Consider the following 12,360-nt stretch of genomic DNA (forward strand, 5'->3'; position numbering starts at 1 on the left):
TTAGAATGTATTAGTCATTTTTTCCAAGTAGAAGATGTATATCTTACCTAGAATTTTAATATCCTGTAATCTGTAGATGTGTCTCAGAAATGGTTCAGCAGTTTTTTTCCATTAGGGTATTATTTCTCTCTCACAATAGTGAGGAAGAAATGTATCAACATTACAGAGGCAATGTACACAAGTTAATTTATGATCATTTTAGTAAGGTAATGTAATATCAGCATGTACTGAACGTGGCTATTCCAATTAAATTAGAAGTAAAGTCTCCACTGAGGCATTTTGACAGCAATTAAACAGTAATTTCTATGATTAGCTGTACACGAATGAATACAATTAGCAGTAATTTGTATTGGTACAATATTATTAATATAAGCTGTCACACTCTTACTCTTCTTCTTGTTGTTTCTCTTCAGACAGGCCAGTCTTAATGAGGCGGCGGAGAGGCAGTACGAGCGTGCAGCCGGCCTCAGACCAGATGTAAGTACCTGGGCTGGTGGGCCTGTTAGCACTTATCATGGAAATGCACACACACGCCTGCACTGTAAATTCAATTTACTACACACTCCGTGTTACCCATCATCCTGACATTATATTATAGTGCTGTTGTTCCTGGCAAACAGAGAGGATAAAATGGAAACTGTGTTCTGTTCGTGGCTGTGAACCGCTGCCTCCATGTGCTTATGCAAACAAAGCTCCCAGAGAGAGAGAAGAGAGAAGAGTTCAGCGGTTTTATTTGTCGCCTGTTATTGAATTCACACATTCGGCTGCAGGGTAAATACTTGATCATCACGGTATAGTTTAACAGACAGAGCCTTGAGGGATATCGTGTCTCTCCATGTCAGCACATGCGGTGGAGGAAGTTGGGGGCTATTATATCCCGTTTCTGCCAAGTATCAATCAGTCACTTCAAAGAAAAAGAGGTAACGTAGAGTCCCAGGAACCCCTGCGTTCTCAGACGAGACCTATTGGAGCTTCCTGCACTCATTTGTCATGTTAGTCTGCCCGGTAACAGTCTGCTCCGTGACTTATGTTGCCAGTTGTTTCAGGAGAAAGGGTTAGACTTTAATCTTCATGCCCTTCACTGGGCTACCTTGTGTTATATTGCCACGCCTTTTATAGCAGCGTTTCCACTACTTTTTTTTAATCTGATGTAGCCTCTCTGCCCTGTCAAGTACCCCCTTCATTGGATCAAAGCCTGATGTTCCAGATGTGTTCGTTTAAATTCATTTTAAACTGGATGTGACTCATTATGTGAAGTGATCAGGAGGGCACTCAGAGCTTTGACGAGGATCTCTCAACGTTAACTAGAGTGAAAAATAATTTGTGATTCAGATTCACACCAGAGTTTAATAAGTTCACCCATGCGGCGCCCGTTTATAGAGTTACATTAGTAGATTTTCTGTTAGTCCGCTGAAAAACAGACCGACTGAGGCAGAACATTGAGCGAAATGCAGTTTCAAAACCCATTGGCTATTGCATGATTTTTTTTTTGTTGAGAACATAGGACCCTGAGAATATAGAACCCTTAGAATATAAGGTCCTGGATGAATAGAAATCTGGGAACATAGGACCATGAGAACATAGGACCATGAGAACATAGGACCCTTAGAACAAGGACCCTTGGAACATAGCACAATTAGAACATTTGACAAAAAGAACATAGGACCCCTTATAACATAGGGTCCTTTGAACATAGGACAAAAAGAACATAGGACCCTTAGAACATAGGGTCCTTTGAACATAGGACAAAAAGAACATAGGACCCTTAGAACATAAGGACCCTTAGAACATAGGACAAAAAGAACATAGGACCCTTAGAACATAAGGCCCCTTAGAACATAGGACAAAAAGAACATAGGACCCTGGCAACATAGAACCCTAATAATATAGGACCCTTGGAACATAGGACAATGAGAACATAGGACCCTTGGAACATAGGACCCTTAGAACATAGGACCCTTAGAACATAGGGCCCTTTGAACGCAGGACCCTTAGAACATAGGACAAAAAGAACATTGGAGCCTCAGGACATAGGACCCTTAGAATATAAGACCTTCTTGTATAAATCTGCATTAAAATGCAACTATCTGTTCATAAAGATTAGCCAAAATGTCATCTGGACCTAAAACAACTACAGAACGTGTCGATAAAGTTGCTACTTGTTGTGCAAATAATGAAGAGCACACAGAAGAAGAAGTCTTGGCTCTGGTGTCCGTTATCCTGATATATCTCCTGAAACTTCAGAAGTATTGGCCTTAAATTGTCCTTGTTCTATTCTGTGTTTTTTTCTATTGTTGTTTTTATTTATGCTACCTAAGTATTTTATTCTATTGTATTTTATTGTACTTCAATACCGAACTGCTGTGACAACCGAATTTCCCTTCGGGGATGAATAAAGTAATCTATCTATCTATCTAAATTGTCGTCAGGACGATAGCCAATGAGTTCACAGATTGCTAGCTGGCTAACCTTTTTTAACACACTCTGAATGGCAACGTAGTGTTCAGGTATATATTTCATATTAGACGAGCTGCTCTATAATATTTCCACGTACCCTCTGGCAACAGCAGAACTTCCCCGGAGGGAACGAGTGCTGGCTCAGAATCACTGCTTTTTAAGCATCTGCCCCTTTTTAGATAAGGTCTGCCTGTCTGTTTATATCCTATTTAAGCCTTAAAAGCTGAGTAAATCCATCGAAGATAAGAATACTGGCTGTCCATATTAATTTGCAAAGCCATGTGTTTTTATTTCATTCTGTAAAGAAGAAGAAGAAGCTACCTCCAAGTCACAGTGATTATAATTCACAGTCTGGAAGCATTCGTGTGCACATTTCAGACACGCTGAGGGCTTCTCTTGTCATTTGTCACGAGTAAATCGCCTCCTGTCTTTGACACTTTCCCTGCACACGTCTGCTTAGTCAATGACAGTCTCTCAAATATCAAATTAATCCAGTAGCTTTCAGCCCATGAAAGATTCAGCTCTTACTCTACGTGGAAGGAAAGGCAACGATAGTGCGCCTCCAGAGAACGGTGCGAGGAGAGTTTTCCATTTTTTTTTTCTCAATATTTCTCAGTATTTTTATTAGGAGGTAAGGCACATTACAACAGGAACCAATGTTATAATTACATGGAGTATCACATCACATCCACATCACAATTGAAAATATAAACATATCGATACAATAGAAATACTGTGCATCATAAAGAATGAAGAGCAAGACATACAGTCTGCCTCCTAGGATGTTTTCTTATTTTATATTTATGGCCCAATAGGACCATTATTGGGTGACTAACAAACAATGTATAAATCAAAAAATAATAATTAAAAAGAAAAAGTAAAAAATAAGGTGAAAATAAATAAGTAATAATAATAAATAAATAAGTAACTGAGGATTCTTGTATGTAATAATTAAATAAGTGTTTTAGCTACAGGGTGTAGAGCAGGGGTCTCAAACTTGCGGCCCGCGGGCCAATTGCGGCCCTCGTGACGATATTTTGTGGCCCCCACCTTGATATGAAAGTTTAATGTGAGTTTTATATGAATGGCTCATTACAGTGTTGTGTGTGGAAGGTCCCTTTAACTACTTTTTTTGGTAATTTTGTGTCTTTTTTTTGGGTCATTTTGTGTCTTTTTCAGTCATTTTGTGTCTTTTTAAAAATATTTTTTGGGTCTTTTTGGTAATTCTGTGTATTTTATAGTCATTTTGTGTCTTTTTTAAGTAATTTAGTGTTTTTCAGTCATTGTGTGTCTTTTTTTTATAATTATGTGTCTTTTTTGGTCATTTTGTGTCTTTTTTTTTGTAATTTTGTGTCTTTTTTGGTCATTTTGTGTCTTTTAAAAAAATAATTTTGTGTCTTTTTTGGAAATTCTGTGTCTCTTTTTGGTCATTTTGTGTCTTTTTTTTTTGGTCATTTTGTGTCTTTTTCAAGTAATTTCGGGGTTTTTTTCTGTCACTTTGTGTCTTTTTTTTTAGTAATCTTGTGTCTTTTTTTTGGTGATTTTGATACTGCCTCCAACGGCCCCCAGGTCATTTAAGTTTACAGTAGACAGAATACAAGGGAAGCCAAAAGACAGGAGAAAAGAGAAAATAAACAATTAAATAAATAATAATAATAATGATAAAGATAAGAAGAAAAACAAAGAGAGGAGGTGGGGGTCCATCAATCAGTAGGTATAGAGTGAAGAGAGTGAAAGAATCTTGTTATAGAATTGATCAGAGTTACCTTTCACTGAATATCTGATCAGAGTTTTCCATTTTGCAAACATAGACTGAAATGCCTTATTTACACCATTCAGATAGAGCTTCATCTCAGATACAGCACTGTAGAGGCTGTATATACTGACTGTGGAAAATGGTAATTCTTTGGGTAATTGCGACAGTCTTTAATATCTCAGTCCTGGTTGATTTCGCGTCCTTGAGCGTCCCCATTGCGGCCAAACAAACAAAATGTTTATATTTTTCACAAAATATTAATTGCACGGGGTTGGAGATGTCCTTCCTTTTGGCTGCAACTCTTCACTATTAAACTTTTAAAACAAAAACTATTTGCATATTCACAGTTTCTGGAGTTACTTTGAGAAATTAAAAAAACATAATTGGACTTTTTACGAGGGGAAAAAACATATCAGACGCAAGTTATTATTCAAAGCAGAGTTTTTTTTAAGGGTAATAGCTTTTAGGACAACACAAAAAAATGTTTCATTGTGGCTCATAGGGCAGGTAGCATCTCCGAAGCTGAGGATCAGAGGCAGATGCTGTCTTAAAAACACATTATATCCAATTTGTTGAAGGTCAAGAGCTTACATCCGTTTTATCATTGTGAGTTTATTGCAGCAAGACAGAACCAAATACAGAAATAATTGTTTAAGTCCGAAGAATGAAAAAATGACTTTCTGTCTGCCTTCCTGTACACAGAACACAATAATTTCTGATGATTTAGATGTGTTTCTGTATTGCATATCATCCAGTTGTTTAAAATGGCAGACAGAGGCTAATTCATCTAGCTTAGTTTGTGTCGGCTGCTCACAAAGCCCCAAAAAGCAGAAGAAGTGATTGAAGCACTTTTAAATGCAACTTCTTGATTATTTGTTGCACTTTAACCCTATAAAGCCAAGTGTATCATATTAGATACAGTTATTTTTGAGACCTCTACATCATCAAAAACCTGATGTATACATGTGTTGAAGATAAACAAACTGAGCAACAAATTGCACAAAAATACCAGATGTAGCAAAAATGATATGCAGGTTCCACGAATGGATCAGTCATTGCTGCATTAAAAAACTTCGTATCTGCAGATGTATGATGTTGTGTTATATGGAAAAAATATGTATTTTGCATGTTTGAGGAAAAAGGAAAAGTCAAAGTCTTAATAGGTTAAAAATGTTAGGTTTTATATGTTTTTGTTAGTTCGAGAAAAACAAACTGTGAGCAACAAATTGCACAAAAAGATCTGATGTATCAAATATGATACAAATTAGAATTCATATATGCAATTTATTTATTTATTAAAATTCGTCAGCAGGTTAATAAGCACTCAGTTTTTACAAAAATTTAATTTTCTGGCAATTATTTCATGGTTCAGGCTTTATAGGGTTAAAGGTGAGAAAAACAAGCCCAGTGAAAAAGGGGGTGGCAGCTCTGCACTGCAGCTCCTCTTTCCTTATAAGACTGCATTAATTAATTAATTCTTCAGCATCTTAATTGAAATATTCCAGCTCCGTAAGGGTTCATTTGTTACATTAGGTGAGAAAAACAAGCTCCCACTCCCCAAGGCTCGTCTTTTAGCGCTGCCTGAGAGGTGGAATGTAAACGGGAGAAATATCAGCGTTAAGAGGAGACGAACAGTTGTGTTTGGGGAGAGAAAATCTGTGAAGTAGTTGCCAAGTTGCTAACCATATGTCATGCAGCGAGGACGCGGGCCTGGGAACAAAGCCAGGATTTAGGGGGGATGAGGTGCCAATGACTTTTAGGATGAAAATTGGGTGTGTTTGTTAGTTATGGCTCGCTATGACCTGGATTTTGTAGATTTCCACGACTGGTACGCTATTCAGGGTCAGATGGTTTCACTTTGCAACTTCAAAAGATGGTTTTATATTAAATAAGACTCCAGAAAGACACATTTAAGTGGGTGTGTTCTTAAATGTAAAGAAGATTGGCATTGGGAGAGAGCAGACCAAGGCCAAGGCCAATGGTGCGTTCACACGCTCCTTGGATGGTCCCGTTTCTCCAGTTGGGAAATCGTTTTTCCGACTTTGGTGTGTTCGTGAGCTTAAAGTCGTCATGTAAAAAACAACACCACAAAAAAAGATGTGCCGTATGTTGCCACAAGACGCTGGAAGCTGTATTTCAGTATTTGTGGGACAAGGAAGAGTGATGGAAACAGATCATGTGAGCAATGAAATATGATCAGGAACTCATTTTCTCCATCATTCCCTTGCCGTTGTTCCGACAGCCCAAAAATCCAAAGAACTGATCTCATCAGAGTTATGAAACAGTAAGCTAAACTAATTTCTCCAAAAATCTCCTCCAATGATCAGGCTGTTTGAAGTACTTGGCAGGATTTTAATGAAGAAAAGGTAAAACTGAAAATAAACAAATAATACAGACAATATTAACCATTTGCATGAGTCAAATATACCTTAAAACATGTTTAATCCTCCTAAACAAATATACAAATACAAATAAACATACTCACTGGCAATGCCAAAAGAATAAAGAAGGATTGTTGCTCTACCGGATAACAAAACAGGACTCCTCTAACTGTAAGGAGACCGGAGAGTCACCAAAATAAAAGTCACCTCTTCAAAATAAAAGTTCTTCAATTTCTACCAACTGTTACATGACACCATTACTTAACCACAACACTGTCATACCATAAAACATAATTATTTTTTTATAGGCATGTATGCAGTTGCATACCCCGTTTGTATTCGTACTATTGTTCCATCACACTCATATATTTATGCAAAAGACCAATAGAGAGCAATCGAAATTCCGTATTTTTTTTTTTTTCGGCCAACCCAGAAGATGCATTGCCATGGGATCTATTGAGAATTAGTCTATGGGATTTTTGCATTGGATTTTGAATCATTGTAGAAAAAAAGCTCAAACACGTTTCTGGTGTTTACACGTTTTTTTAAGAACATGTAAAAACTCCAAAATTCACAAGTGGGAGTATTCACTTACACATTTTATGTTGTACAACAAAACATGAACACCTCTTCAGCTTGTGCTAACCACAGACCTTAATCCAGACATCTAAACAAAAACTCATTCAAAATCCTCATTGAGTTTGAGAGGAGAGATCCCAGGATGCTAAAAAGCTAACTTACTTCCAGGTTTAAGGACTCCCTATTGCAGGGGTGGGCATTTAATTTTCCCAAGGGGCCTCATGTGATACTGTGGAGGTTGCGGAGGGCCAGACCAATACCCTGAACTAAATTCTGCTCAACATTTATTTCATCGCTTTATGAAATGCAGTAAATTTTCTGGTTTTGAGCTGCTACTGGTAAGAATACATGCTATGATGAGAGAGGAGCAACTCAAATATAGCAGTAAAAATAGTAAAAACTCCAGTCATTATCTCACTTTTCCATTTATTTTAAACACAAAATGCATTCAAACCACAAAAACAATATAAAGCATGTATGTTATGCAGTAAACCTGCAATATATGAACTTTATGCAAAAAGCAATAAGTGTTTTTTCACAAGGTAACAAGGTAACTCAGTGTTTTTTGTGCAGGGGAGTACGCATACAAGCACATACATAAACCGCCTTCAAAATAAAAGCACTGCGCCTGTATTGATTTCTAATTTCTGGCTAACCTCACGCGGGCCGAACAAGAACAGCCAAAGGGCCGGATGTGGCCCTCGGGCCGCCTAATGCCCACCCCTGCCCTATTGGATGTCAAACAATGGGCATTCCCTGGCACATGAATGCAACACAAAAGCCTGCTCTGGCAACTGTATCCACCCTATTATTTTGGATAAACTCCAAAATTAAATGGATTTTTTCATGGCCCTTCCACCAAATTGCTTGAAAATTTGGAGGGGAGGGTCTAGTTTTTCCATAATCCTTCTTACAGACAGACAAACAGCGCCAAAAGCCTCCTTGATGGAGGTAAAAAAATATTTGTCCCACACCCACAGACGTCTGTAGCTACCTGTTGGTTCACTGTGGCACTATCAAAGGACACCCTCTTCTGTTTGCCCATGCCTGCTCCTGTGCTGTGTGATTGCATTAGGGCTAATTTAATGCATATTTGATTTTCTAAGCCTTAAGCAAATTTCACAGGGGCCTTTGCCTTAATCCACTGTCCATAAAAAACCTGGCAGGCTTCCTAAAATGTGTGTATGTCTCATATAACTGTCTGCGTCCAATGTCGAACTGAGAAGGGCGAGTTTAAAATAGTTCGCCCAGACAGATAAAAACAAGGTCGACACAGTTGCCACAAGAACAGTAATCCTCTAAGTCAGCTATTCTCAACCTTGGGGTCGGGACCCCAATTGGGGTCGCGAGATGATTTCTTGGGGTCGCCAAATAATTTTGGAAGTCAGCTCTGTCTCCACTGTGTTAATGTGTTTTAGTCTTTTTGGTCACTTAATGTCTTTTTTTGGTCAATTTGTGTCTTTTTTGGTCATGTTGTATCTTTTCTGGTCATTTTGTGTCTTTTTTTAGTAATTTTGTGTCTTTTTTGGTCATTTTGTGTCTTTTTTTGGTCATTTTGTGTCTTTTCTGGTCATTTTGTGTCTTTTTTGTCATTTTGTGTCTTGTTTGGTCAAATTGTGTCTTTTTTTGGTCATTTTGTTTCCTTTTTTTAGTCATTTTGTGTCTTTTTTTTTAGTCATTTTGTGTCTTTTTTTGTCATTTTGTGTCTTTTTTTGTCATTTTGTGTCTTTTTTGGTCATTTTGTGTCTTTTTTTGGTCAATTTGTGTCTTTTTTGGTCATATTGTTTCCTTTTTTTGGTCATTTTGTGTCTTTTTTTTAGTCATTTTGTGTCTTTTTTTTGTCATTTTGTGTCTTTTCTGGTCATTTTGTGTCTTTTTTGGTCATTTTGTGTCTTTTTTGGTCATTTTGTGGTCAATTTGTGTCTTTTTTTTTGTCATTTTGTTTATTTTTTGGGTGATCTGAACTGTGCATGTGAGATTGTGTTCAGTGAGCGGAGGTCACGGACAACATGCATGTTAAATTGGGGGTCGCGACTCAAAAAAGGTTGAGAACTACTGCTTTACTCTCACGACTCACTGTGTCTCTGTCCTCTCCTAGTACCCGGCTGCTCTGATGAACCTCGGTGCCATCCTCCACCTGAACGGGAAACTTCCCGAAGCGGAAGCCAACTACTTGCGCGCACTTCAGCTCAAACCTGACGACGCCATCACCCAGTCCAACCTGCGCAAGCTGTGGAACATCATGGAGAGGCAGGGGCTCCGGAGTAAAGCCTGGGCTCGGGATTTAGAAGACAGACCTTTGAACTGAGAGCTGCTGCACTGCTCTCCTTCATGATGACGTGGCGTGTCCTCCAAAGAGTGGAGCAGGACAGGATATGAAAGAGCTAGAGGCTAAAAGCTTCCTCTACGAGACAGGAAAGACAAATTCCTTTAGAATTGTGGCCTGTGATGCTTGTGGAAGACAGTTTGAGGCTTGGCAGTGTTTGGGATTGAAGATAGTGCAGCCTGATAATCCATCACCACCTGTGCTGCTTTATGGTGGCGCAAACGACTAATGTCACCTTTATTCTTAAAGTTTATGAAGAGATGCTATGTCGTTACATGATGCACTGAAATATCTGCAAAATCCCCCCCCCAAAAGAAAAAAAACTAAACAAAACAAGTCCCAAAAATCTGCTGATTTTTATTTCACCATCAATAAAAAAATGGGTTTGTTTTAAAGCACTTAATTTGAAAGAGGATGTAGCAAAAGTATTTAAATAATAATTTCTGCTGGTTTGTGCAAAAGGGGGGAAAAGTTGTATAATCTCTTGTGGCTGCAGAGGAGGCGGAGCAATGTCCGATAAAACGCCTCAGGTGATGTCACTTGAGTCAGCGTCAGTGCCGTGAGCTTCCTGTAGCCTGCTCCCGATCTCTCCTAGAGGCTAGCCACTTGAGGCTAGCTGCTACTAGCATAACGTGCACACATTTCTGTCTGAACTGTCGGCGAGCGAGATGCATTGTGGGTACTGTAGGCACCGGGTTTTGACAAGAAAGAAGACTGCGGGATAAAAAAAAAGACCTAGTTCTGCTGCATCGATTTTGATCGTTTTTCTCTTAAAGGGACAGTTCACCCCAAAACAAAAATACATTTTTTTTTTTCTTACTTAGCATAATCCACAGATCTTGTTGTGAGGAGTTTCATGTTGTAACTATATTAAAGAGGAAATCATTCCGACATGTAACTGTTTACATGAGGTGTGTGGATTAGATCGTATGTGTAATTATTATTTTTGATCTGATTTCATGGGGTGCCAGCCAGGAAAAAAGATATTTACCTTAAATTTAAAACAAATTGCTCATACAACCTTAACAAAAAGTCATCATTTGTAGGGAAAGACCACAAACACAGCTTTGTGGAAGTGTATTAACATAAACAATGGCCAAATAGTGATATTTAGTCCAACAGAATACAAATTATATTACGGCAAAAAGTGCTTAATTGTTTATTTCCTGGCCGAAACAGTGAATAGTTCAAAGTTAAATTCAAGAAAAGGGAGACATTACATATCTCCAGTGCTCAAAAATCTAGCTTGATAAATAGCACTACAAGTAAAAGGAGAAAAACATATTTTTTGGGGAGAAATGTCCCTTTAAACTGTCTATTTTGAGGTTGCGATGCAAAATCTGTGCACTCTTTTTAAAAACTAGAAATGCACACCTGGATTATTTTCCCTCAGGGTGCTCTCGCCTTCACCTTTCACTCTTTTCACGGTAACATTAAAAGCATGCCGGTGCTCAGGCATCTTCAGGTACCTCCCTCTAACAGAGCTGTGTAGTAAGTCGCTCCAGCCAATTAAAAGACCAGTTTAAGCATCATGCATAGCCAATTCCCATTCTGTTTGTCCGAGTCACTGAAGATTGTTTGCACCTGGTGCATTGTAAATGCTTGTGACTGTAATAAAAAGAAAAAAGAAAACAGATCATGAGAAAACTCTCAGCGGTGCCAAAGCTTGAACTGAGTCTTTACGCCTCTCGTGCCAAGCAAGAACTGAAATGTGTCGTGTTCCTCGTGTCGAACGAAGATGTTTCATTTCATGTGATCGAACGATCAAACTTAATTTATTAATACATGTTATTTTATGTGAAAAAGCCAACACTGTGCCGTCGCTGTCACAGTAGCCCACCCTGTCTGAATCCTCCACTTAGATAGGCTACAGTAGGCAACATGACAATTACATTAAAATGTTTTTTTTATGTGTATTTTTTTTTTTTTTTTTTTTATCTCTCTGCTCAGGGACATCAGGTTGTGGTTCCTGTCACAGAGTGGCTTTGTGACACAGAGAGAGCTTCTTAAAAATGAATTTAGATGTTTGTTTTTTTTATGATTGTGATGTTAAATTATAGAAAATGTGTAGCTGAAAAATGTGTTGTGTTTTGTAAAAAAAAAAAAAAAAAAAAGTGAACCTTTTTCCATAATAAAAACATGACTTTTGCTGTCAGCAGTGTGATGTCCTCTGGGATCTCCGTGCCTCTTAATAATGTAAATTCAGGCCGCCAAGCCACATGTATATTTATGTGAATAGAGTATGCACTGAGTGTAGATTTGGCTTTAATTCCTGTCGCTGCATGCAAGCATACACCTCCATCTGCTGCTCAGAGAAGATTGGAGGGTGATGAAATCAAAATGTACAGTTTCCAGTGGAGCTAATTTAGGATAATATGTGCGTGGGCTGTTCAAGACCAGCTTAGAAACCACTCCAGTTTGCAAATATACTCGCATTCTGTGCAAGCAAGGGGGCTAAGAAAACATTAGCTCCTGGCAAGGTTATTATAGTTAACGAAAACTAACGAAATAACGAAAACTAAAATTGAAAAAACATTTTCGTTAACTGAAACAAAAATAAAAACAAGAGTTTTAAAAAAAACGATAACTAACTGAAACTGTATTGTGTGGTTACAAAACTAACTAAAACTAACTGAAATTATCGTGAAAATGTCCTTAGTTTTCGTCTTTGTCAACTTTTTTCATACATAATTCAGTGTTTCTATTTCAACATGCAGGAACACATGGTGAATATGTTTACTGAGACTGGGATGTTTACACTCCAACCCAAATACAAAACACCCCAAACTGTAAGAGTTAATAACCTTATTGGGGCTGAGATGGATAAACCAAAGGAAATGAAGGCACATACCCATTACAAA

The 12,360-nt window shown here is 38.1% G+C and overlaps 1 protein-coding gene across 1 annotated transcript in view; it reads left to right on the top strand.

Moving 5' to 3' along the window:
* The window catches only part of tmtc2a (transmembrane O-mannosyltransferase targeting cadherins 2a), a 93,582-nt gene extending 81,997 nt beyond the window's left edge, over positions 1–11,585 (top strand). The window contains exons 11-12 of the mRNA XM_059325452.1: positions 414–477; positions 9,272–11,585. Coding sequence (XP_059181435.1) covers positions 414–477; positions 9,272–9,481 — 274 coding nt within the window. The 3' untranslated portion in view covers positions 9,482–11,585. The remainder of the gene's footprint in view (positions 1–413; positions 478–9,271) is intronic.
* Positions 11,586–12,360: the final 775 nt, after the last annotated feature.

Source organism: Centropristis striata, chromosome 22 (genome assembly GCF_030273125.1).
Source record: "Centropristis striata isolate RG_2023a ecotype Rhode Island chromosome 22, C.striata_1.0, whole genome shotgun sequence".
Classification (NCBI taxonomy): Eukaryota; Metazoa; Chordata; class Actinopteri; order Perciformes; family Serranidae; genus Centropristis; species Centropristis striata.